The sequence below is a fragment of the Macadamia integrifolia genome, chromosome 14 (genome assembly GCF_013358625.1).
Source record: "Macadamia integrifolia cultivar HAES 741 chromosome 14, SCU_Mint_v3, whole genome shotgun sequence".
Taxonomy (NCBI): Eukaryota; Viridiplantae; Streptophyta; class Magnoliopsida; order Proteales; family Proteaceae; genus Macadamia; species Macadamia integrifolia.
The window spans coordinates 1,373,163-1,399,917 of record NC_056570.1 but is presented as its reverse complement, the minus strand read 5'-3'; the positions used below and the strand labels follow the sequence as shown (position 1 = coordinate 1,399,917).

At 38.2% G+C, this 26,755-nt stretch overlaps 2 protein-coding genes across 5 annotated transcripts in view; both read right to left on the bottom strand.

Annotated features, from left to right (window-relative positions):
- Positions 1-278: 278 nt before the first annotated feature.
- LOC122061159 lies at positions 279-12,341 on the bottom strand. Of its 3 annotated transcripts, XM_042624361.1 has the most exons (16): positions 11,803-12,333; positions 11,115-11,340; positions 10,931-11,002; positions 10,250-10,321; positions 8,337-8,434; positions 5,339-5,570; positions 5,083-5,157; positions 4,747-4,844; positions 4,433-4,568; positions 4,131-4,235; positions 3,941-4,045; positions 3,751-3,855; positions 1,850-2,201; positions 1,092-1,231; positions 828-883; positions 279-580 (listed from the first exon to the last, which is right to left on the bottom strand). In XM_042624361.1, exons 1-16 carry the CDS (start codon positions 11,905-11,907, stop codon positions 392-394), a joined length of 2,166 nt encoding a protein of 721 aa, XP_042480295.1. In that variant the 5' UTR covers positions 11,908-12,333; the 3' UTR covers positions 279-391. The 3 variants fall into 3 exon arrangements, 2 of the variants coding, with proteins under 2 accessions (XP_042480295.1, XP_042480296.1); XM_042624362.1 differs by lacking the exon at positions 3,941-4,045 and having other exon boundaries at positions 11,803-12,336; XR_006134571.1 differs by lacking the exon at positions 279-580 and having other exon boundaries at positions 1,092-1,226; positions 11,803-12,341.
- Positions 12,342-13,247: 906 nt separating this feature from the next.
- LOC122060893 overlaps positions 13,248-26,755 on the bottom strand; it is a 35,684-nt gene continuing 22,176 nt past the window's right edge. For both annotated transcript variants that reach the window (XM_042624001.1, XM_042624002.1), the window contains 10 exons: positions 23,457-23,846; positions 21,936-23,354; positions 21,749-21,805; positions 19,248-19,679; positions 17,951-18,174; positions 15,957-16,090; positions 14,584-14,853; positions 14,311-14,489; positions 13,964-14,200; positions 13,248-13,876 (listed from right to left, as the gene is read on the bottom strand). In XM_042624001.1, the coding sequence (XP_042479935.1) occupies positions 14,096-14,200; positions 14,311-14,489; positions 14,584-14,853; positions 15,957-16,090; positions 17,951-18,174; positions 19,248-19,679; positions 21,749-21,805; positions 21,936-23,354; positions 23,457-23,846 (3,210 nt within the window). In that variant the 3' untranslated portion in view covers positions 13,248-13,876; positions 13,964-14,095. The remainder of the gene's footprint in view (positions 13,877-13,963; positions 14,201-14,310; positions 14,490-14,583; positions 14,854-15,956; positions 16,091-17,950; positions 18,175-19,247; positions 19,680-21,748; positions 21,806-21,935; positions 23,355-23,456; positions 23,847-26,755) is intronic.

Below are 26,755 nucleotides of genomic sequence, written 5' to 3'. Positions count from 1 at the left end.
GATTCTAGTGGCTTCCATTGAAATTTCAGGAGTTTGCCTGCATGTCTAGGATCCAGGATTTTAGGAATCGGTATTGGATTGCCCATATCAGCATCGCCTGCATTGGACATAATTGATAACAATAGCTAACTGATATGGATCAACTGACACAGTACGGGTGTGGTATTTTTTGATGAAAAATGTTGTTTTGATCTAGAATTCATATCAATACCAATATCAGTGGGTATCGATATGTCACCAATACCGTGAACTAAATCCATGTTAGCATCAGCCTGGAGTGCCAAGAAGTCTGATCCATGCCTTTATAAACATCGATATAATCCCATAGACATTAATGACATTTGGTTATCATGATGACTCCATTCTATATGTATGCATATCAAGGCCATTTTTATATTCCAAGATCAAAACTTGGGAGCTCACCAATGTCCACAATTTGCTTGGGTATGTTCTGGACCTCGGAACTCTCTCTTTCATCATCAGTTGAGAAGAATGAAGCTGAACCAGTCAAGCTATTGGACAAGCCCATCAAAGAAGTTTTCTTGCCCCATTGGGTGCCAATCCTGATGCTGTCCAGATGCTACACAACATAGAATAAGTCATTAAACTTGGGTTTAGTCCAGCAAGTTATAAGATCTCAAAATTGAGTGATGGACATATTAAATCCTATATTACTGAGAAGGAATGATGGTGCAACTACCAACATTATCAAAAACATTTGCTATCACAAATTCACAATGATGTGAGCACAAATGTAATAAATGATGAAGACCAAGTTGCCTAGGGTACAAAATTCCTTGAAATGGAAGGAATAACTGAAGTCAAACCTGGTTCGACGTAACATTGATATCCTTGGGGACTTGACTTCTAGGGCCACTGAATTCTGTTGTAAAATTCATTCAATCAGATAATCATCAATGTGTATAAAATTGTGAAAATATCAATATTGCAGTTTGAAAGCTTGAGATCCAAAAATAGGCCAAACTAATCCTTAGATGGCAATCCACTGTGAAAATAGTTGATGCCTTTTCAGGAAGTAAATCCATGAAATTCGTGACCCTCATCCAAGAAATTATTGGGCAGTGATTTACCTGATGGTAGGGTATCTTCAGGCAAATTCAGTACAATAACATCTGAAGCTTGAGGCTCTGCAATGGATTGAGCTGTTTTGACCGTTCTCTTATCAGTGTACCCCAAATCAGGCTTGGGTGAAATGTTGGGTGCTGCTGCTCTGCAATAAATTTTCATTTTGTCAGATCAGTGAGATACATTAGATTGAAGATGGAGTTTTTTGTCATCTGTAACATAATTTTAATGCCACAAGCAGAAAATGGATTTGCTGAGGGCACTTTCCAGGATGGTTACAATTTCCTAGTTTCTAATTACAAAACATAATTTTAATGTTTTGACAAGCTCAAATACAGTGTATTCTAAATCTAATACTACTTTACGAGAACTCAGAAATGAGGTTTTGTGCATCCTGCCCTTGCACGCACGTGCATACACACACACGCAATGGTAAAGTCAGTATCGATACCAATCTCTATTATACTCTTTTAAGTCTAGAATTTAAAAGTTGTTATGATAAACACCTGTATAACTGTGCCACTGCACTGTACTCTTGTAGTTTTCAATTGCCATGACCTACCCTTGTAGTTTAAAATTTTCCATGACCTACCCTAGTAATTTCCAATTTCCATGACCAATGCCAATCATCCCCTATATTACTTTATGTGTGTGTGTGTGTATGCACACGCGTGCATGGGCAGGGGTGGGTGGGGGGGGGCATCTATGTGTGTATTAAATCTCTAGTCAGTAGTTATCAACAAAAATATATATACGCACATACCTGAGGGAGCAATCAAAGGTGGATATCCTGTGGTTATGATCCATCAAATTGGTGATGTCAACCACAAGATCATCCTGAGCCTCTTTGGATTCTAAGCTACCACTTCTGCAGGTATTAAAGGAAGCAGTTCTTGCTCCATTCAAATTTTTAGGATCATATTCATGATCATCAGATTCATTTCTCTCAAAAAACTTTGACCCATGGGAACATCCAGCTGGTGGTTGATCCTGAGCGCCAGATTGAACCAAGTATGAAGGATGTGAAGAATGAGACTGCTCCACTGGTACATTTCTGGCATGCACTAAACTCTCCTGAGCCATTGGCTTCTTGAGAATGGACATGATCTGCTTGGCTGCAGAAACAAGACCACAATTATTATACCAGATAACCTTCAAGGATGAACTTTACAAAGATAAGAAGCAATATCAGTTTTGGGAATAATTTGTGATCAAGTTTGATATTGATCACACCAAGATTAAATTCATAAACAATCTACATTTACATAATTGCTTCAAGGATTGCATCATGTATTTGATATCCCGAATATTGAATGGTCTAGGTGACTGTCACCTTATTGCATTGTGTGTCGCCTTATGTTTTGACACTTATTTATACCAAATATCATGGGAAAAATATCATTTAAGTAAATGTTTATATATATTTTATTTCATTTACTTTAGCTTTTATTCATAAATAAGTAAATACCCCATATTTGAATCCAATAAAAATAGTTTAAAAACCAAAATTTAGAGGATAAAAAGTCAACCCCTCAGTCCAAGAACAAAAAATGGATTTTTGGTTGTAGGGGCATTTTCCAACTTTCAAATGTTGGGGTTTTTCTCAATTCTAAATTTTTTATAAATCTTATCATCATAAAACACTATTAAAAAACAAAAATCTGGTAATATTATCTTTTGTTTTGATGTTCATAAAACTATTTTCATTCAGACGATTTTAACAGCATTCATGCACTTTAAAATAAGTTTGACCAGAACACAACTTTGTCATTAGAACTCAAATTTAAGTAACCTTAGACTTTTTGGAAAGCTAGTTTTGCATTATACCTAATACAAAATGTCTCACGTAGAAATAAAATCATTTGACTAGTCAAACTTATCCGTACAGTTCTCACTTCTCTTAGTATCCTTTCCTCTAAATTCAATCTAAATGAGGTCGTTATAGAACAAGATCATTTCTCAATATGTTGATTTTTTATGACTTAATGTGATTTAATGTTGATTTTTTATTATTTGATGTGGCTTAATGTTGAAAGTTTATGATACAAGGTATATGTAGCATACTAAATAATGTTAGAAAAGAGAGATTGGTCGCCTTAGGCGCCTTGTTCGCCTTAAGGCGGGAGACTTGCAGTCTAAGCGCTTAGTCAACCCTCCAATGCCTTAGTTCGCCTTGGCGTCGTGGCAACTATGATTGACAGACATCTCTAAAGGGAGGCATTAAAAAAGAACAATTCAGTGCACAAGGCTCCCACCACTACAGCGTCTGGGAGGGGCAAATGTACGCAGCCTTACACCCTGCTTCATAAGAGAGGCTGTTTCCAAATTTTGAACATGTGACCAACATGTTGAAATAGTGCAACTTAACCGTTGCACCATAGGCAAGGTATAGAGCATATAACAACACCTGCTTAGCCAAATGTCATGCAATGGTGCTTAAAAGATACAAGGCATACAACCTTTGAGTTCCAAAAGTGGGCTCGGTAAAGTTGGAGTTGTAATGGAACATTTAGATTCATTAGTTAGTTTGGTTAGACATGGTGTCACCCATCAACCCTTTCACTTTAGAACCCATATGAATATACTAACTCGCCAATACATATATGAACCAAAACTTCAGTAATATTTCTGACACTGTGAATGATTCAATAGAAATAGACAAACCATCACGTAATTGTGTACTTCTAGAGGACCCAAGGTTATCATCAATGTAGGTGCTAGAATTTGAACGTACACCTTCCCCTGAAGAAGCATTCTTTTGGGATTTTCCTGCATGTTCAACAAATATATTTTTAAAGAAAAGGGTTAACCTATGAGAAAATATTGATTACAGAGATATAAGAAATAGACAAACCATCATGTAATCGTGTGCTGCTAGAGACCCCAAGATTATTAGCAATGTAGTTGCTGGAATTCGAACATACGCCTTCCCCTGAAGAAGCATTCTTTTGGGATTTTCCTGCATGTTCAACAAATACATTTTTAAAGAAAAGAGTTAACCTATCAGAAAAAATTGATTATAGAGATATAAGAAATAGACAAACCATCAGGTAATCGTGTGCTTCTAGAGACTCCAAGATTATTAGCAATGTAGTTGCTGGAATTCGAACTTATGCCTTCCCTTGAAGAAGCATTCTCTTGGGATTTTCCTGCATGTTCAACAAATACATTTTTAAAGAAAATAGTGAACCTAAGAGAAAATATTGATTACAGAAATATAAGAAAAGAAAAGGGGGGAAACTGGAAATGTTAACATGTTATCCATCAAAGCTGCAATACATGATCATTGATGGGGCCTCCTCTATGTTAATATAGATGAAACACAGTTTTTTGTACAGAATTATACCTCCCTGAAGTTGCCGTGGTTCACCAATCTCAACCAGGTAATTTGTTACTTCAAGAACACTTCCAGTTATCACATCTTCTGAGAATTTAATGTACTTATTACTCAGCTTTGTTCCATCCTCATCCAGCAAAATAACCTAAGACAACCAAAAAGAATTAGTGAAGTGGGGTTTGCGGGAGCACGTCAGATGAAGTTTTCTGCATTCCTCATTACCGTGTTAAAGAGTCGCTACAAAACAAAAGCTACATCACACATCCCAGAAAGGAAACCTGAGAAATACTGGGAGAGAAGGAGCAGCAAATGAACAAACCAACCTGCTTCCCACGGGGATTGCAAAAAGTAAGCTGAAGGATTCCATCATGGAATTTCTTGGCTTTTTGAGTTATTTGTGTGGTGTACAAGGCATTCCACTCTGCATTGGATGGAAAGTAAACACATTATAAAAAGGAGACACCATCACGAAGGCAATCACTCCAATGATCATGATAGGGCAGTATCCAATGATCATGATAGGGCAGTTCCAAACTTCTGAAACAATCATTGTACAAAGACTTGCGAAAGATACTCAAACATTTTAAGTACACGAAACTTTGAAGAGTCGCTCTAAGAAATGTACAATTTTTTTCCATAATCAAAATATTTAAACTAACCTTTCACGGAGGTTTGTGCAGGATTAGCATGACTTTGTAGTGATCCCGAGTTCTTCAGTTCCTTGTTCCCATTCTCTGTATATTAGTCATTAAATAAATATCACATGGAAAATGATATATTTATCTCAACGTAATGTAAAACCATCAAGTTTTATGCTCAAGGACTTGAAGAGCAGACTATTGGCCATTTATGAAAAATATTATTATTTATTTTGGAGCATGGAAATCCATGATAAGATTTGTACTCGAAAGGTACCAACAGAAGAACAATATCTAGCCTTTTGTTCATGTGCTGTTCTGGTCTTTTCAATCACTTTGGTATCTTCTCCTTTAAAATTGAGATCCTTTAGAGGACTATGATTTCCTTCTGGATCTCCAACGTCCACCAGATGGGCATCAAATGCTAGTGTTTCACCAGGTCCTATCACTTCATCCTTCTTCAAGAACCTAGTATCTAAGAGTTTCCTGCTTTCATCATATAGCATAACCTGAACATAGATCCAAAACAAAATAATAAGATGGAAGAGCATAAACAAAGTTCAATATGACCAATCAAACAAAAGTAAACCAATTAAGCAAAGGAAACCAAAGGTCTAGTTTCCTGCATGGCCCACATAGGAAGGACATACCCTACAGCCATACATTACCTGCTAAGCGACAAATCAAGTGGAGACCAAATTTTGTGGACAGGTAGGGCCAAGTGTCCCCTGCTCACAATGCATTTGAGCCACCTTTAGTTGAGTAGGGATTCCCATATAGGTTCAAAAGCCATAGTCAGGAGTTTAAGGTCCGGAGCGTTGAAGCCGACCCCTGAGTTTCATCCATTGAACCATGGCTGAAAGCATCACCATATGAACCAGCTGCGGAATAGCCTAATTATTCACCATCACTTTGCCAATGGCCCTACTACAACACAAAGGGACCTTTTGCCCCACCAATCTATAGTGAAGTGCTTGAGTGGGCAACTAAGTTGCACGTGCCTGACTCTCCTAGGGACGAAAGGACTTGCTTATTAGGTTAGGGTTTTCCTTCACAGCTTTGCCTACTTATTATGGTGGCTATGTTGGAATGGCAAAAATGAACGAAAAGTGATATGTGAAGAGTTGTCTGACTGCTCGGTGGCCGAATCAGAGAGGTTTTTACCACTTTCTTCTCTCTAGCGCTCTCGGACTGATCATATTGCTGCAACAATGCAAGCTTAGGAATGATTCTAATGGAAATTTAGGTCTCTGTCCGTTTGGAAGATTCTTCTTTCCTCTTCATTGAAAGAGGGCAAAGGTGTGTGGGAGAAAGAAAACTAAAAAGAGAGAAGAATTCATCCACCAAACAGGACAGAATGCATCCCCCAAACTTTAGAGCAAATGGCATTTTTCACACGGCAAATAAAGCTTTAAATTCACCAAGGTATCTTTTGAAAATTATTAGACAGCTGAAAATACGAGAGAAAATGTCAATACACTAAAGGGTACATGATTGAACTTGGCCATGAAATTTGACACTTTGGCAATCCAGACCATGCACTATCTATCTAAGAGTTAGGGTTGATGTGGTAGAATTAGGTGGACCACATAGGAAGGCCTTCGAGGGTGGACCTCGTCGCAACAGTAAGGCTGCTCCATTGCGACCTAGTGGTCGTAGGTTAGAGTTAGGAAAGTCTCTCCATGAAGCAGGGGTAAGGCTGCGTACATTATGACCCTCCCCATATCCCACAATGGTGGGAGCCTCGCGCATTGGGTATGCCCTTTTTTTTTCCTACATAGGAAGGCCTTCCAATGTGGTCTGTGCAAAGAAACTTTCGCCCTAAAAAAAATGAGAATCTAAAATCCTGTAAATCACTAGAACAAGGTGCTAAATAGGCATTGGGATGTTCTTTATGGAATTGTCAATGAAAGAATGCAAAAAGGATATAACAAAGTGGTATAGATAAGAGAAACAAAAAAGGGGACTTTGGGTAGATACTGAATGCAGGATGTAAACATCAGCATTGAAATCTGGATCATCCCAGGGTGTACCGACCTATACTGTCATGGATTGAATGATCCAGAGAGAAAAGGCCAAAATTGTTACTGGATAGGCCAGTCCTTAGAACCATGTTTTGACACTTGGACTTTGAGGCCATTTAACGAGAAAATCCAATCCTAGTAACACCAAGAAACAAGAGAACAAGGGATTATCTTTAAACTGAAAAAACATAGAAACATGTGGATTTAAGGAATCCCCAAGTAATCGAAGTTGACTAATAACTGACATAAGGAAGGTTTAGCCTTTCATCAAATGCCACTTAAACATTAAAAGCTAACAATGGTATTGAGGAAAAAATTAAGAAAAAAAAAAAAGAGTCGCCAAAGTACTTGAGTAGCTTATAATTATCAGATACACCGTCTTTCGAGAGGGAATTCCACAAATATAGGAGATTCTCTTAGATCACGATGATGGAAATTAGTCTACTAGAACATAATATTTAAGACTTAATTAAGACCCAAAAAAATCCCTATAATTGATCGATCAACCCAGATTTAAAAAATGTGATTTGTGAATTAGTCAATTATAAACCACTAAGCAATAATTTCACTATTGTTCTTTCTTTTGCTTCAGTCTAAATTTCTAAAAATATTACGGAAGAGTATAAGGAATTCAACATCCAAGAAGGAATATGAGGGACAAAACCATGAAGGAAAGAAAGGAAGGGGAGACTAATAAACCTATGCCATTAACTAACAATATTATGTCCCCCCTTATTTGCCTCTTTCGAAAGAAAGAAAAAAAAGTGCTTAGTAGAGCCATATGATGACACCCTGTGGAGTCTGTCAGATGTCCTAGTATCATGCATGCTGTTCTAATTGGGGTACAATTCCTTAGAGTTAATAGAACTCATGCAGAAAAATGAAAGATGCTATGATAGAATTTACAACTATACTAAGACAGAAATTATAACTAATGCTGTTGATATTAATACTGAGCTGCCTTCAGTGGCATATACCTGCGGCGTTTACATTGACAAGATGTAGCCCAACCCTTCTGAAGCAAACTTTACTAAGTAGAACAATTTTCACAATCAATTTACTGACAAAAAATCCTAACCCTTTAATTATGTATAGCAGCAGTTGATAGTCGTATTCCCAATCTACTCGTAAAACCATTAAAGCACAATTGCAGAATCACAAGACCATTCATTAGTGTGAATAATTGAAGTTCAATTGCAACCCCTGAACAAAGAACTGTAAATATAAAGTAGAAAATCAATGTCAATCAACCTGCCTCCCTTGGGAACCACAAATAGAAAGCCGCAGGAATCCATCATGATACTTCTTAGCTTTTTTTGTTGTCTGTGTAGTGTACAGGGCATGCCATTCTGCAGTACGAAGGAAGTGTTATCCAGTGAAAAGAGGAGGAGGATGGAACCAGTGATGATGGACAAAATTCACAAAAGTTTGTGTTTCAGAATACAACATAAGGCAATGAACAGGAATTTGGTTGCTCTTCTATCTCATTGAATCAAAGTACAGCCTTATCACTACTAATGATGTTACCCAATGCAAAAACTCAAAAATCATGTCCAAATATTTTGCACTTAAAACTTAAAAATGAAGTATCAGACATGGGTATGCCAGATAGTTTGAAATATAGCTGAAGATATGGAAAGCATGCACTGTCTGGGATTCACAGACACCATTCAGTGGATCTAAATGGTGTACTTACACCATTGCCTTACATCCAGGTGAAGAAAATATGACCCAGGAGCCTGCATATGGGTCCAACAGCTCGGCCCCAAATTCTTCTCTCTCTCTCTCTCTCTCTCTCTCTCTCTCTCTAGGTTATTTTTTACTTTTCCTCCACAATTTATATGTATGAATTTATTAGACGTCCTGTAGGAGTCATAATAAACCCAAGAGCCCATGAAACCCTTGCACCTGGTGGGTTTCACTATATTGGAACCTATGTAAGAGATCAACCATGTAATATAACCATCTAGCCTCTCTTTTTTTTTGGTTAATTAATCAATTATTTATTCTAAGACTGCACTCCAAACATCCATGACAGGGGAATGTTTCTTAGAAGATTAAGTTCTTGTTTTAACAGGGCTTTCAATATATGATTTTGTCCAAATGTCCTCTTCAACACCTATGCATTTTCGGTATCTTCTATGTAAACTACAGATTTCCCTGAGGTGCACAGTGCGCCATACCCGAACGCAAAGGTGCTCTTATTTGATTTAATGTCCTAAGAAGCCGATTGAGGTAGTATGGTCATGTTCAATGGAACGGATGCCCCAGTAAGGAAGAGCGACCAGATTCATTTAGATGGAGTCAAGAGTAGGAGTAGGCCTAAAATGACAATCTATGAAGTGGTAAGAAAAATTATGAATATGGTAGGGCTTGTTTCTAGTATGACCGTGGATAGAATTATGTAGAGGACAAGGACCCGTGTAGCCGACCCCTTGTAGGGAGTGTTCCTGCGATGCCACTTTGACTACTGCCGTGACTTCTTCTTTTCCCTCATTTCACCACTTCTTTTTTCTTATATCTACTACTATTCTAGACCATATCATACCTATGTAGCCGACCCCATTTAGTTGGGATAAGGTTATGGTTGTTGTCGTTGTTGTCCTAAGAAGCTTAAAATATTTCAAAGAGTATAGCTTCCACTTTTGAAACATGTAGTTTCAGTTTAATGGGGTTTACCTTGGTGGCTTGGTCATGTTACAAGAGAAGTTTTTAACCAGAAACAAGCAATTTTAAAGAACCTCAAACATTCTTGAACGATCACTACAGAAAATTGGATACTCTACGGCTCTACATGGTCATTGGGAAACTATTTATCATTGTTGAAAGAAGGCAAAACCCCATCCACACTAGTCATGGTAGGCCATGACAAAATGGGAGTAGACACTGCCCAATTTGTTCCTGAATCGGAAACAGTGTGAACATTATTGACAAACTACAACAGGAAAAAAAAAAAAAAAAAAGGAAGAAGCAAGGAGTAGCTGTAGATGTTTCCAACACATAACTGACAGTCAAAATAGATAGAAAAAAAAAAAAAAAAAGCAATCTGCTCTATAACTTAAATAGGAAAAAAAAAAAAGCATTGCCAGGAAAAATGGAGAGGAAGAGACAGTTTTGATCAAATGCAGCATGCAACAATGATAACAGTATTTTCACAAACAAACCTGTCACAGTGGTCTTTGTGGTGTTTTGATGACTTTTTGGTGCGTTAAACTCCAATTCGCTCTTTTTGTACTCTGAAATAAAAAAAAATCATCACCTGAATGCTAAAATAGGCTGGAAACATAATGCATTTATAACTCAAATAGATAGTCTGATGATGCATGGCGGACCCAAGGTCTGTGTGATAACACCGGACTCAGATGAGGCTCTACTGGAGCATATGTCATCCCTAAACATACAAAGAATGAAAGAAATAATGCAGTCCCCCTAAATGCAAATACTGAAACAGACAGCAGCTTCTTGGATTCATTATGTCCAATATTTTTCAAGGTGACACTGTAACCCATAAACATGACATTTAACTTCACTCTTGACATTTTTATTCACACATTCATAAAGCTTACATCTCACCTATTTAGGCCTGGTCACCGAGCCAACCTCAACAAATGCAGATCTAACCTGAGTGTGTCTTCTATGAGAGAGGGTCTGATTACCCAGCCAACTCTGATGGAACCAGATCTGACCCTTTAAGAACTACCTGGTACTTTTTTAAATCCAACCTAAACTAGTTAGCTATAACTAAGAGGAGGAACTTTTTCACACATTAATAGTACAAAAAATATCACCCTTCTAAGATGGTGCAGAAAGAATGTCAATCTGATGCAGGAGGGTAGTGGAACAACCTCTGGTAATGTTTTTTGTCACATTCGGACAATCTTGTGCGGCTCCAGTATTTCCAACATCAGTCCTCTTTTCTGCACATGAAAGAATTCACTTGCATGAATAAAATCCAAAAGGTTGATTTTTGCCATCACTTGAAGAATGTGTGGCAAATTATTAAACAATCAAGCAAAGAGTTGATGATACCAGAAAAGGTAAGAATGTTTCTGGCCTTCTGTCCATGGAATATCCTATTGGTTCCATTTGGTTTCCTTTCTTGAGTATTTAAGTTTGTAAAATGCTCATGGCTTCCTTTGGGATCACCAATGTCAACAAGATAGGAATCAAATGCCAGTGTTTCACCAGATCCAATAACTTCCTCCTTCATCAGTCTACATTCTAGGAGTTTCCCACTATCATCAAAAAGCATAACCTGAATATAGACAAAAATAGTTATAGAAAGAGTTTTGGTCCCTAGGAGGGCCAAATACGAAAAGAAAGTAAAAGAAAATAGTAAAATCGGATCATTAACCAACAGAGTGTCCAAATTCAGGCCTCTCTGCCTAGTCAAGGGGAAACAGCAGGAAGGAGACTAAGTGCTATCAATTTTTTTTTTAGACAGTGCATCTGCAAATGACACCACACTACACTTCAAGCAGAATCTCCATGACACCACTGAAACTAATGGAGACTCACGCCTTCCAATCAATCATTCAAAAGTTCACTGAGCCAGGAAAGATGCCACATTGTCATAACTTTTTGTTCATTGGAAAATGTCAAAGAATGAACACTTCTAATAAATAAAAAAACATGGAGATGTACATTCTACTATAAACAATACAGAACCCATGAAAGGAATTACAAAATCTAGAATAGATTGAGCGTAATGTGATACCTTGTTGGTGGAGCCGTGAATCTCTAAAACACCGTCTTGATACACTTTCCTCTTCTGCTTGATATGCTTCGTATAGGTTACAATCCAGCTCTTCACATCTCCCATGCTCAATTGCTCACGGATTTGATTCTTGAATAGGATTTTGAATTATCGGGGAAGACAAAACAGAAAAAAGAGCACAGAGACTGACAAACAGTAGACCAGAAGATATCAAACGGGAAAGGAAACACATAGGAGAGTTGAGGATTATGAGAAAAATCCTTCTTCAGATCGATCTTAGAAGACGAGCAGAGAGATTTTGAGGACTGAGGATCTCACTGTCTCCGAAATGGAAGAAGAAAGAAGAAGATAACTAGATTGGACTCAGCGACCACTTTTCACCCAAATTTTGTTCTCTCTGATGGCGGGAAAAGCTCACCCTATAGAAACCTATCGCGTTCCGAGTCGCAACACCGAGAAATCGGAATTTGGATCGGTATTCGGCATCGATCGATCCATCGGCTTTGGTGCGGCTGAACCGATAAACTGAAGTTTGGTTTTGATCCGAGTTTTTATTGGATTGTAATCGGTTCGATACCTATTTCGATTGGGTTCAGTTTCTGTGTTACATAAATGCTAATAAAAATCACTTTTTCTTAGTTTCTTTTTGGTTTGATCCAATTTCCGGTTTTGATGATCCAATTTCCGGTTTTGATTGGGGCATTCAATTGGTCAGGTCGGTTCTTTTTTACCACTACAACCAATTCAAAATCGCCCGATGAGGGTTCGGTTTTGGTTTGGCCCTGTTTATTCGGTTGATTCAATCAATCCATCCAGTTCGGATTGGATTTTGACACCCCAAGGTAACAAACCTGCTATGGCCCAAGCTCTGCCATGTTTTCCCAAATCAAGCCGGTGGATGGGGACAGAAGCCCTATTGAAATTACAAATGCAACCCCCATTTGATGAATCGTCGATGCACGTAATCTTCACCTTCCCCATTTATATTGGATTAAGTTTTCCTTCACCAAGGAGGAAATAATCTCCTTATGAGACCTTAGGATTGGACTCATGTGTCATCGTCAACTCCCACCCTTCATCGTGTAGAATCAAATGTATAGGAAACCCAAATTCACACACATTTACAATTTTATGCATGTATATGTGATAGACCCAAACCTCAAGACAAATGGTAACTATATGGACTACTATAGAATACAAGATATAAAAAAACCTAATATTAATATCTTAAACCCTAGTTTCCATACAAGAATCGAACGATCCAGCTCGTTCCCAATCCGATCCCAATTCTTAAAACCCTGAAGCCAACAGCAATGAAGCAAAGCCCTCAGTGTCAAATCTTGTGTTAATTGCAATGCTGTTTATGAAATATTACCAGACGGTGCAAACTCCCCCCCACTCTCCCCCCCTGCCCCCCCCAAAAAAAGAAAAAGAAGAGGTTAATATCAATTCAATTGAACAAATGAATTCCATTAATAAGCAATAACTGATTCATCATTCAATGGATGTGTATTGATAAGATAAAGATATACATGGTAAAGCAACACATGGAGTTTGGAAATCACAAAGCCTATTTATCAACGCATATTGGCCTCATCTAAGATACAAATGGGGAGCCGTTTTGGGCGGCAAGAGAATGCTCTTGTTTGGGACTAGGATACACTCAGAAAGGGCAATTCTGATTGCATTAAAAAGGAATACAGGAAAGAAACTATGATACAACAAACAAAAATGTTGACAATCCTGAGTTTTTAAGTGACCTTCATTCCTGCAGAACAGATTCTTCCTCAGAAGTCTCACAAAGTTTGAAATCCTATTTTGCCTTGCTTCATGTGGTAAACAGTGCAAACATGAACACAAGCCAAGTTTCGGCAGCTGGGTGTCATCTCCACAGGCTTTCTTACACGAGGACATTCTATGCATTACACAGGATATGTCAAGAAGAATGGTTAGATACATACTAGCTGATGCATACTATGTGAGCTAGGCAGATTGTGTGGTTGGAGGATCTGCAGCAACAAAGCAGTGTGAACAGGACTAGACACTTCTTGGCCAACTAACCAGGATGCAGCCGCTGCACCAAAAACAAGAAGTTATCTCACAATACTTTATCACAGGCTAATGAACCAATAAATGGTGTTTAGGCAAAAATAACTCGCACCACTTCAGCTGTTCTAGTGTCATGGTCTTCAGATGTCACAGGACTTTGTGGCTCCAGCAGAATGTTTTGGAAAAGCTCAGAGGTAATAGTCCAATTATCCTTTCTCCTTCCTATTTCTTTTCAGTCTCAATTTCAGGTTCTTTGGTGGAAATCTTTGAGCTGGATTAGCTTTACAGTTCCATCTCCACCACATGTAAGAAAACCATCAGAAAGGACTTGGATATCTGTGACTGCAGCCTGTTCACATGAGCATGAAATATGGCTTTAGGACTGGCATAGAGATCATATATAGTCCATGTAGCCCAGGTTAAATTTGAATAAAAAATTGAAAAAGGTGAAGAGGTTACCCGAACAACTCCACCAAAACCTCTGGAGCTTGGCTGCAGAAAAGTGTGTTTATCATGCAATTTTGGCCAATGGAATACAAGCTCGGCTCTTTTGGCATCCCAAAGTTTCACATCCCCATCTTTACTCCCCGTTAAGAATAAACTTGTATTGGGGATGGTAGAGATCCTCGTAACACTCCCTTCACTCACAGCACATTAAACCCATCAAAGAAAATCCTATATATACATCCACATATATCAGTTATAATCACATAAAGATCAATACTTGTGTACCTAGGTGAGCCTTTGGTATATACCAAAGCATCCCATTCAGGTTCTGTTCCCCAAATTTGTTTGAAGTTCCTGATTGTCTGTCATGAGTAAGAGAAGACTTAGTGTTCTGTTCAGAGGCATTTGATTGCCTGTTTCGCTTTGTCCTCCCAGTAGCAATGAAACGGAAGTCATGAACCCCAACATCACCACCTTTTCCCCCAGTGACAATAAGGGGAGAAATAGAACCACTTCCTATGTCATGATCAAACACAGATAGGGAACGAGCACCACCTTCACAAATACAAGTAAAAAAGTAGGCACCATTAGAAATAGGAAGAAGACCAAAAAAAAATTTTTGCAGTGTTTTTTTGTAAACAGAAGATGCAACGCGAGACATTCCATTTGGCAAAAAAGTCTCAAGTCTTATGGCATGTTGCATAAGCCTCATGAATAGGGAGTCAATGGACTGATCTAGCTGGTTCCCCATTGTGACATGAGCCCAGGGCCTTACGTTTAACCTTGGTAAGCTTATGTATGATTGTATCCACATTCCTGATATATTACGTTCAAAACTGAAAAATGGAAACAGTTTTACTGGCCAGCAGTACAGGAACTTGATAGGTGCCCGGCTCTCCTACTTTTTCCTCTTTTTCTTCAACTCTGGCTTCTGGTCTGGACTCTGGCAACCTCATCTTTGGTGACCTTCCTCTTCATCCTCGGAGGCTCCTCTAGAAACTGGCTACACAGTTGGGGTTGATACGTCCATCTTTTAGATCTAGACTTCAAGGTTTAAGTTTTAAGCTCTCATGGTTTATCTTCCGACAAGATTGCTTCTTTTCATGGACTATAAGGTTTGAGGTTTAAAGTTTCATGGAGTTTCTATGGTGATTTTTCCAGTTTCCATGGAGTTCATGGTTTCACAGAACCATTTCTAGAGATTTCACCAGAGTAGATGAAGACGCGGGAGAAGCAGGTTGTTGGAGAAGATGAAGACACCCAAAAAATGTCGCATCAATCAGTGATGTAGCCAGAGTTGCAGTTGCTAGATTCATGAAGATTTGGGTGGCTGTGGGCTACCCTTTACAAAGACTTATACCGACATGTGCCATAAAGAAAAGCCATGCACTCAAAAAATAACAAAAACTTACTAAAACAGAAAATAGTAACAAACTGTTTAGGACAATTCTGAAGTAAAAAGCACAAAGTTTCCATAGTGCGTGGCATGTTTGCAGAGTGTCTCACTTTCAAGGCAAGAGCTTTTAAGGCCAAGTCTTTGAGGCAATTTCCTCAGACCACACTTTCCTTATTTGAAATTATTTCATTTCATCACATCTGGAAACATTAAATGATGCAACCAATTTCACATATTTAGTTATGATACTGAAGAATAAAACCTTCATGACATATGAGAGAAGCTTGAGAGGTGGTTGAAGGAGCCAAGGTATCCCATATAACTACGTTAACACCATTAGAGCTACACCCAGCTGCAGCAATTATGGATCCACTCCCTGCCACATAACTAACATCCCTGCAACCAAGATAGCAACCAATTTTAAGCCACTTAAGAGCACAAGCTAAAACAAATTTAACATGTGAATGACAGGTAGATAATTGATCCGAAATGTTTTTGATAACAGGTGGCAGTATCTCACAAAAAATAAAATATAAAATATTATTCTTTACTACTAGCCGTCTGAATGAACCAGGCATCAATCCAAACAGACCAATATGATGACCCAAACATCCATTAATGATTAATTACGGAGTTAACGGACAAAAAGCCTAAGTCCTATAAATACAAATAGCATGGCCTGGGGCACTTGGTCTTGGACATGTGTCTAATAGAGGAATGAAAGGGTAGCACCATTGGATGGGATCAAGACCATATAATGGTTTGGGCTAAAATCAGCCACAGCAGTTGATCAGATCCATCTAATTTTTATATTTATTGTTGGATGGTTGGGATATAGAACAGGTTATTAAGGATTGTAAAGTCATACTGACTCATGGACAGGGTAATGATCGAGACGGGATTATGTTGCCTTGGACTGGTTACAGGTATTCATTGCAATGCTTAGTGGGAGCTAATCAATAGTTGGTCTTAACCCCATGAACATGAGATGATGAGATATGCAGTAAAAGCATCTTCCCAAGCCACTTGCAAGAAAACCTCATTGCACAGATAATGAGAGAGATCCCTTCATGTGATGTAGATGCGAGAGCCATTCGAACCAGCATTGCAGCCCAGATCTGGTTCCAAGAAATTCAGCCCAGTTCTGCCCACATCTAGTCCAGGTGGAATTGGTTTGTTATGGTTCAACCAGGCGACTGAACCGGGCCTAGATCTGGTTCAGACATGCCTTCTTTAACTCCATCGAACCAGCAGCAGTTAGGGGAATATGTTAGTAAGATTTGCTTCCTACTAAAATTCATTGTTAGGCAAGGATTGATCTAGCTTAGTTAGTTGTTAGTTTCTACTTTTCAGACTTACCTAATTTGTAAGTTTCTTTATTGTTTTTGTTTCTATTTTATAATTCTTATCAGCAAAAGGCATTAGAGAGCCAATTTAAAGGGCCCCATCGGATGTAATAGGTAGACAATGAATAAATAATTATTTTCTTTATGCAATGAGAAACTGTGAGAGACCTCTGGGTGAGATACCCTTGGCTGAGATTTTCTTCTGCTACCCCCCATTCAATACTCTCTCTCTCTCTAATGTTTTTTATTTTCCCTCAATTTTTAATTGTTAACACTGTTAGTCTGTTACAAGAGACCTTCTACAGTTGATCTACAAGCCATCAGTCCCAGTTGCTGAGTTGCTGCAATGAAGATCTGAGACAAAAAGACTGCATACCGAGTCCTGTTATATAAAGATTTCTAGGCAGGGTTCGACTACCAATATCTCCCTACCCACTGACCAGTTTCTACCACCCTTTTGGAGGATTATTGGGCCTACCAAAAGCGTCACTCGACCAAGAGATTGGGGCCTGCAAAGGCTGTGCTGAGAGTAATCAAAATTCTCTCATTAAACCCTAATTCTGCCCTAATTTTCAAGAACTGCTATATCTCTTCAACCTATTCCCAGATCAAGCTACTGTTTGATGGTTTTATCAAGCATCATAAGAGCTTCATTCTCAGATCTATCTTCTCTATTGCATCTGATCTGTTTTAAGTGTTTGTTGGAGCTTGCTATGGACTTAATGGGACTGATTACCCCTTGGTAATTTAGTCTATCATCATCATGTGAATTTAAATATATAGCTCATCAGTTGGACTGTCTGCTATGGTGGCATGTGAACTTACTTGACATCAAGTAGCAAACCAACATTTACACTTCACAGCAATAAAGAAATCATCCTAAAGAATTTTGCCTAAATAAAATACATACAATGCATGACTGTTAAAGCAAAGGGCTGCTTCTGTTGGGCGGACATTGCTCCTTCCCCCAACCTCAAGTTGCCATGTGCATACGGTCCCATCTAATGCAGCAGTAGCAAATCTCTGTCCACAGTGGTCAAACTGCAATGCTGATATTGATGCAAGTGCATATGGTGGAGGCACATTTGCAGCAGGCAACACACCATAGGTCGCCGTAGCTCTGTCCTTACCAAACTGCAAGAATCAATTATTATAAAACCATGGTTATTTACTGACAATACCTTGGAAAAAAAGTCCAGAAATAGAGAGAGAGATGCAACATTCAACACCAACACTAACAGTTCATGGGAGATTCTTTCACGTGTGACATTGACAGAGTATGGGAGATGGTTCTATTCATATTCAATCCCACTAAATTAGCAAATGCTAGACCATTTAACAATTTGTGATACTGATTCAATGATATATTCTTTTGGGAAAACAAGAGTTCTATTGAAGAGGAACTAAAGTGAATTACCCTCCCATGAGTAGTAATAGAAGGATCTTTCACTTTTAAAGAAGCCCTTCTATATTTAATCTTGCTTTGCTGTCATCAATCACAGTTTCAGGAAACAAAGGATGAATTAATTCAAGAGAGAGAGAGAGAGAGAGAGAGAGAGAGAGAGAGAAGAGAGATGTGATTCTGGTGATAGCAACCAACTGATGGTTTGAGAATTTTATTGTTAAACAAAGTCCATTGAACAAAAGCTGTCCTAGTTTGTTTTGGATATTTTCTTCTACACATCAGTAAGTTAATAAAACTAAATACCATATCATGGTTTAAAAAAAAAAACTCAACTTTCAATTTTTTTTTTTTTTTTTCCTTTTTCACAAGAAAAAAAAAGCGTCAAAAAAAAAAAAAAAAAAAAAGGTCTGCTAAAGTGTAATAATGGAAAAAGAAATAAATTAGTAAGGATGAAAAAGAAGAGTACCATCATTTCTTTCCATTCTGTTTCCTATGAGATGTTTCATTTTTCTTTGAAGATAGACAGGCTAGGTAAGCCAGAGTAAGATGGAATCCAAACATCGTGACTACTATTACATTAAAATTTACAACTACATCTTGACCTTGGAAACAAATTTTATGCAGGGAAAAGTAGTCAAGAAGCCATCAAAATCTATACTCAGAAACATATGTAAAGAAAAAAAATTCCCATGTGAAGGATCACCATCACTGGTCCCAGGGGTAGAAATCTGAAAAGTGAAACATGCAGTTGTCTACATTGAAAGGTGGAAATATCTTGAAATGCAGTTTTAGTATTCCATACCTCCCAAAGATAAACATGAGTATTACTAGATCCAACCAAAAACAAAGGCCTTGTCGGGTGACTGGACAAAGCCCTTGTGCTTATATTTTCAACTGTTGCAGGTAGATCAACAAATTCCTCAAAATCCTCTTGTAAACCCCAACCTAAGCCAGAAGCACCAATACCAGCATAACCTGGGATTCCAAATGCACCGCCTCCTGTCATTTCTTTCCCTGGTTTTGCTGAAGGCCTCCTTAGTCCAATTGTTGCTCCACCCAATCCAAGGTGTGACCCTTTCTTGCTACCAAGACCAACACCTGGAGAAACAAATGTGGGAATTGGTGTAGATTCAGAACCAGCCCAACCATCCTGCGGCCAATCAGCCTCTGACCAGATGTAACCTGACAGATCTTTAAAAGGTTCTTCATTTTTCCACTTAAAGAAAGTTATCCCCTGAAGCAAATAGAAATACAATTTCAAATTCTGCACAAGTATTTAGTCCATCAAAATCTCCACCTGATTCGCCACACAGCATTCGGCATAGGCACAAATATCATTCTAATAGAATAAAATAAAATTCTAAAGTGAGTACATTTCAAGGTTCTGTTTTTCCATATGCTTGTTGCCAAGGGTTTTTCCTCAATAAAAATTAAAACCTGCCTATGATATACCTCAAAGAAAAAAGTACATCTTGCAAGATAATCAATTTCTCTTCCAAAAATCCTGTTATGACTTATAAGATATTCAAAAGTGTTATGTACATGTACCGCATGGTATTTGTATCCCATCCCAGAAGAGAATTCTGAACCACGATAGATTCAGTGTGTAAGCCATCGTAGCCCACCTTTATTTATAATATCTAGCTAATACCTATTGTAGAGTACAATACTGATTACAAACAAAGAAGGAAACTAGAGAAACATAAACAACCATAAACACATCACGATAGGAACACTCCCCCTATCGTGATTACTAACAAATAACCCAATAACCACTAATAGTGTACTGCAGGGGATTGGACAATATTTAGCTAATAGCTATCGTGAATACTAACAAATAACCCAATCCCCTGCAGTACATCTGCATAACTTGACAAAAAGTATCGGCAGCAATGGCTTAACATCTAATTTATTGTGTAAGATTTAAATTGGAAGGACACACAAATGCCAAGTTAATATATTTGGAAATATTGGAAAAGGAGTCATTCCAACTAAAAAGGCATAAAAAAGAATGTTAGAAATCATCCCCGGTAATTAGACTTAATAAATTTGGAATGTGAAGCTCATCTGTAGTCCCAACCCAGCTACCCCAAAGAGATAGAAAAACGAAATGAAAAGGGGAAATCTAATGGAACAGGTAGCAACAGTGGCCAGTCAGTCCATGTCCAAGTGCCCAATTAGAAAAGGGAGTCCACTAAATAGCCAACCTAATGAGCCCCTATAGGCCTAAACATTTCCCATATCACGGATTTTTTTTGTCCATCGAATGTGTAACTTCAGGGGTACTTTTTTTTTCTAATTATTTATTCACTCCATCACCAACCCCCTGTACATGGTGCTCAACCTCATTCTAGATGACTGAATATGGTTTGTCTTGATCATCTCTGCACAATCTCATAACAGCCCATATTTATTTTGAAATCACACTGACTTCTCAAAATTTTTCAGCCCATCAAATCACCGTTCCTCCTTGCTTTGGCTCATTTCCAAAATGGTAAAAATCAATCAACTTTCTTCTTCCAAAAATGCAAAACCCGATCACCTTTCTTCTTCGATCTTTGTGGAAGAAGCCCTGTGCTTGTTCCCAGCCAAGGCTGCCATGTCAATTGTTGCTAGATGACATTGTAGCTGATTCATTGGGAGAACAAGACAGCCCTGGTCCAATTGGATTTCTTCACTGGAATCCAATGTTGGTTTATAATCATCATAATGCAGCCAGTAAGAGTTGCAGGTGGAACATGAACCAATTAGCATGGATCAGAGAGAGAGAGAGGAGCTATCATCAATTGGTGGAGTAGCATGTACTATTTCCACCCACAAAGAGGGGTTACTTCCAGTGGATGTGAAGTTATAAATTTTGCCGCCCATTTTTAACATCCTTTAAACATAAAATAAGGGCAAAAGAGCATACAGTGAAAACTTACATTTCACTATGCATCTTAACAATCACAATCCTCTTTCTATTTCTTTCACTCTCCTTTTATTTTGTTAGCTCTGATACACCGACCCCCCGGGGGAGGAGAGATTGGGATGTTGGATTACACACAGCAAAAGAGTGGAATTTCAATCACATGAATCAAACAGGTAACCTGTAACTCAAAACCACATAGAATGTTTGATGAATGTGATGCTAAAATGCCATTTGTATTATTTGCAAATGCAAGAGATTGGAGTAGTAACCTTTCCTATTCATAAGAAATGGACAGAAGAGAGTGACAGTTCTTTAAGCAGCAAAAGGAGATCTCAACAAACACCCATGCTGATCAGATGCTCTAAAGTGGGGAAGAAAGGCATAAAGCTAACCTTTTTATTGCTAGCAAGTGCCGTTTGCCGTTGATCAATGGAGTTGATACATATTGCCTACAGAAATAGAATATAAGTAACTCACCAAATGCAGTATTTGAAATCTTAAGTCCATAGCTGACATGATTATGAAAGTGGAAAGATTGTAATCATTATATAGAAGGTAGAGGCAAAAGAGAATAATCACCTCTATAAGCTCTCCGTTTTTCTTATACATTTCTTTTGGATGCTCAAAACACATAGCCTCCCTGGTAATGGTGGATGCTTGAGATCCAGGACCAAGGGAACTATGGCCACCAAGAGATCGATACTGAGCTGGTGATCCAGCCCCATTAGAAGAGTTGCTATGCCTTCCCCCTTGATCATAACTTGAGATGTCAGCATTTTCGCAGTCACCTATGGTTTCTTTATGTATATTACTCCAGCTTCTAGAGGACTTCTGGCTAAAAAATTGCAGCCAGCTTACATTTTCCTGTGCAAAACCTTTCCATATTTCCTTTGGATCAGTAGAAATTTCCCATAAGATTTCAAATGATATCCCCTGGTTTGTATCATTAATTTTGTACAAATCATAAGTTTTCCAATCCAGATGACAACCCAGAGGTCTTGGTTGAGACCTAGATTTTTCTAACCAAATAAGAGTAGGTATAGGTAACCCATCCTCTACTTTTTGCCTCAAAAATGATGCTAGATGTTTTGCATGAGAAGAAGAAATACATGAAAGTGAGCTCTTCAATAACTCAGCCAATACTACTGTGACCATATTGATCTGTTTCACAGCAACATTGCCATCAGACAAAGAAGTTCTAGGACTAAATACCAAGGAGGAAAGTGTGCTGCGAGAAATATTATATAATTGACCATCTTCAAGGACATCAAATACTGGCTGTAGCAAAGCTGTGGCAAACTTGGATAGGAATTGCCAGAGGCAAGCCCCTAAGAATGGCCATCTTTCTTCTTCTGGTATTGAAGACCACAAGTTTTCACCATGTTCATGTTGCCCTTGCATTTCCGTAGCATGGGGAAGGCCCCTCACATCATCACTTAACAAACTATGGGTTGTCAACTCTGCAGATTGGTATATAACTTTCTTCAAACTTGTGATGTCCACTTTTGAGGGTGTGTACTCGTTGGTATCCATAATCAAAATGGATTGTACCATCAGAATGAGAACTTTCAAATTCCTTAAAGACCAAGCTGAAGAAAAACAAGAATAATATTCAAAAAGATCAATAACGGTAAAGATTTTGATTGTGAAATCATCACTCAGAAAGCCAGAACAACAAATCTGCAGAGTGGCATTTAAGCTTCTCAATGGTCGTGTAACATATGAATTCCGAGCACATAACTCCTCAGAACTACTGCCACCATATCCATCACTTTTTGTAGAGCTTGGTGTCAATTGACTGTAAAGAATGCTCCAGGCCACAATATTCTGAGCAACTACATAGCAGACCTGTAGGACAGCCTTCAGAACTAGTGTAGGAATGATACATAATGAAAGGAAATTGTTAAATTCATCCTGCTGAAGTCCTTGAGAATTATAGCCATGTAATATTTGGTATCCAAGAAATGGCACCCCATGATTGCATGAAAATACTAACATCTGCAGAAAAGAGGAAAAAACTAAGTCCCTGATGGAAGCAAACTTTAGGGGAGAAAGGAAAAATCAAGAGACATAAATATCTTGGTTAATGAACTGCATTACCATATTAATCAGATCAAGACTATTCAAAGCATACTTCTGTTCAAATATTGCAAGTCCTGTGTTTAACTTAAGTTGAAAACTTTCATGTAACAACTTGAATCGATGAGTCTCATACTCTTTGGGGCGGACAAGTGCTTGATTAGATCTTAAACAGATGTCTTGCCAAACAGGATGCTCCATTATTAGCCCTGAAAGGTACTGGATTGCTAAATCCAATTTAGCATGTGATTCCAAATGAAATGCCACATCTCCTGACAGCCAGTTAGAGGCATCACTGGTGGATGACTTTAGTAGTCTGCTTAGAGTGTCAAGGTTCCCAAAATCTACACTGCCTTGATCTTTATCTTCAAGAGTGCTAGAAGAAGATGAAAGCCACTCCAAAGCTTCAAGCTTCAATCAATATGAAAAAAGCAATGATGAAGTTTCAGCAATATAAAAATAATCAATAATGCTTTCCAGCTGCACAATGCAAACACACATGTGCGCACACACACACACATACGTGCATAAATACACAAACACACATTGTTTTTAATTCAACCAATAAAAAAATCTATTACCTTCCAGATACAGTGTTTGAAAGCTTGATTTCCAGGAGCAATGCAGAAATGCTTGATCAAATCAATTGTAGATTACAGATACTGAGGGTTTGAAAGTGATTCTTGAAAAGAGTAATGATTTACATTTTTCCTAACATTCATGGTTGTAGGAAGGACAGTTGGACTATTAAATATTTGGGTCTTCCTGTCTGTGATTCAGAAGATGGGAAAGATTGGAAGGTTGGGGCAGCAATAGAGAACTGTTATCTCAACTAGAAGTTTCTTTAGATGGTTTTTGGCTGCTGCGGTTTTGTCAGAGTAACTATATGTTCATATGTTGTATCTACAAATACAGAGATGAAAATGGAATAAGAGTGAATTTGAGTTTAGAAAAAAGAATATTGTCTTGTGCTGAAAATTAGGAATTTATTCTTCAGAATGACTTGTCTTTGAGTTGTTGAGCATGAAATTTCTAGTGTTACCTCTTTGTTTTTTTTTTTTGTTTTTTTTTTTATGGTTGAACAAGCCCTCAACAACCAATATTTTCAAGTACCTGATATATCAGGAGCCAGAAAACAATTGGTTGCATCTTTCAATTCATGATATTGGACAGTTAAAATAAATCAAATTAAAGCTGATCTTTTAGTGGTTCATCGTTGATGCAGATCCAACAAGGGTTTACACAAGGAGAACCAAGACCAAGGTCGACCCAAGTGGCTGACTGGGTCGACCCAGATCTGGTCCAAGTCAGCCCACGGTTTGGGCTGCTGATGGTGTTACTAATTAGTTATTTATTTTATATTTTGAAGTCCCAAATTAGTTTCTAATTTCAAGTCATTGTTAGTTTCTAATTTCTGTCTAGACTAGTTTCTATTTTCATTAGATTCTAATTTCCAGTTTTTAGTAACTTCTTGTAATCAATTTTTAGTAACTCAGAGTTACTATTACTTGTAAACACTCCCCATCATTATAAATAAAGATGATGGCTCTTTTAATGAGCCACGATTTTGACAAAATACATGGCTGCTGCTGCTGCTTTCTCTGCAAGAGAACTTCCTTGTGTCTGATCAAGGTATTGGGTTTGGTGTTTGATCCAAGCGACTCCTTGCGGCGAGAAGTCCAGGAGCTCTCTCAAGTTTTATTATTTTTTCTCAACAATTTCAAGTGTTCTTCTCAGAGATCTACTGCTGTTACAATCAGGTATTTATTGTTTAAAGTTTTCTGCCAAGAATTCTCTGTAGAAGAACCATTGGCCCTGTCTGCTGTAGCTGCTAGAAGTGTCTGTTAAGGCTGAAATTCTGATCGATTGTTCTCCTATTCCCCACTAAGGATCGATCCATATCTGGGCTGATTCTGTGCAGCCATTAAAGAGATATTAAAAATCTCTCATATTTTGTCCTGTAGTGATTTTTTTTCCAGAACAGAACCAGAATCGATTGCTTTGGTTTGTCCTATTCTGTTTCTGTGATTCCTGCTGTTGATTTGGGACTGTTACCTCATTTTATTGTTGCTGGTTTTATTTATTTGATCAACTAATATCTGACCTAAGTGGTATGGAGTACTGAGATCGATTGATCTATTGAATACTGAGATCGATTGGTCTGGGTTGTTTGTCACTGCTGTTTTATGATATCAGTCATTGAATACAAGTTGCTTGCACTTATTTGTACTGATTTCAGCCCCCGGTTTGATCCTATCTGACTACTACTGGTCTGACTTACTTGCTACTGGTTTTCTGAGATCGTTATATACTGTTACTTCTATTTTCTGTTAGTCTGATTATAGTGGTTTGTGGGGTGTAATCTGGTTGTTCTCTAGTCTAAAAGTTCCTGCAGTTTTGGGACTAGTTGGGTGTCCAATCTAGTCTTACATTAATCGTAGGACATGTTCTTGTTTATTAACTAAAAAACATCCATCAAATCTTAGCACTAGATCCTTGGGACCAAACACTAAACCCCAATTCCATAACCTTAAGCTTCCACTAGCTCAAAACTGTAGGAAAGCATGTAAATATTCAAAATTGTATTGTATCAAATAGGAAAGGTGATGTAGATCCACATTATGGAAGGAAATATGAGAGGAAGAAGGGTCTAGCCTTAGTCCACCTGAGTGGCTAGGGTCCAGCCAAGAAGCCAGCCGAACCCCAACTTGGTCCACCTGAGTGGCTAAGTACAAATAAGGGCCAATTGGGCCCATCGGCTAGGGGAATAATTAGTAGTTGTTAATTAGTGGGCCATTGGGCTCATCGAGTTGAGTAAGTGGTATGTCGAGTCCAAATTGTCTTAGGACTCTATTTGTTTTCTACATAGGTTTATTATTCCTAGTCCAATTTTGAATTCCTAGTTGTAGTAGGAGTGTCTAGTCCTATTGGGAAACTAGCTCCTAGTTGAGGTAGGAGTGTCTAGTCCTATTGGGAAACTAGCTCCTAGAAGTAGTTTGATTGCTATTCTGCCCTCTATAAATAGAGGAGCCTATATACTCATAATTTCATATTTGAATAAAGAATAATTGTAGTCAATTGCTTAGAATAGCCGGGATAGCTGTGGGTGAGAAGCCCGGGCCGAGACAGCCGCTCCTCCCCCACTTTTCCCTTTGTTTCTTCTTGTTTAAAGCTTTCTATTTTATCCTAAAGTTACTGGTGTTGAAATATACGACTGTTGTGAGTATTTAGAAGTTCAGATCTGTCCAAGTTACAAACCAGATTTGATTCTCCCTCCTGAAGCCTGCGATTATTTCTCCTATGTCAGAAAATCAAGAAAG

Coding starts and splice junctions, on each gene's coding strand:
- LOC122061159 (XM_042624361.1), bottom strand. CDS start 11,907: ATGGGAGATGTGAAGAGCTGGATTGTAACCTATACGAAGCATATCAAG. Junction 2,202..3,750: donor AAGTACACAATTACGTGATG/GTTTGTCTATTT, acceptor TTGTTTCTGCAG/CCAAGCAGATCATGTCCATT. Junction 1,232..1,849: donor ACCTTTGATTGCTCCCTCAG/GTATGTGCGTAT, acceptor AATTTATTGCAG/AGCAGCAGCACCCAACATTT.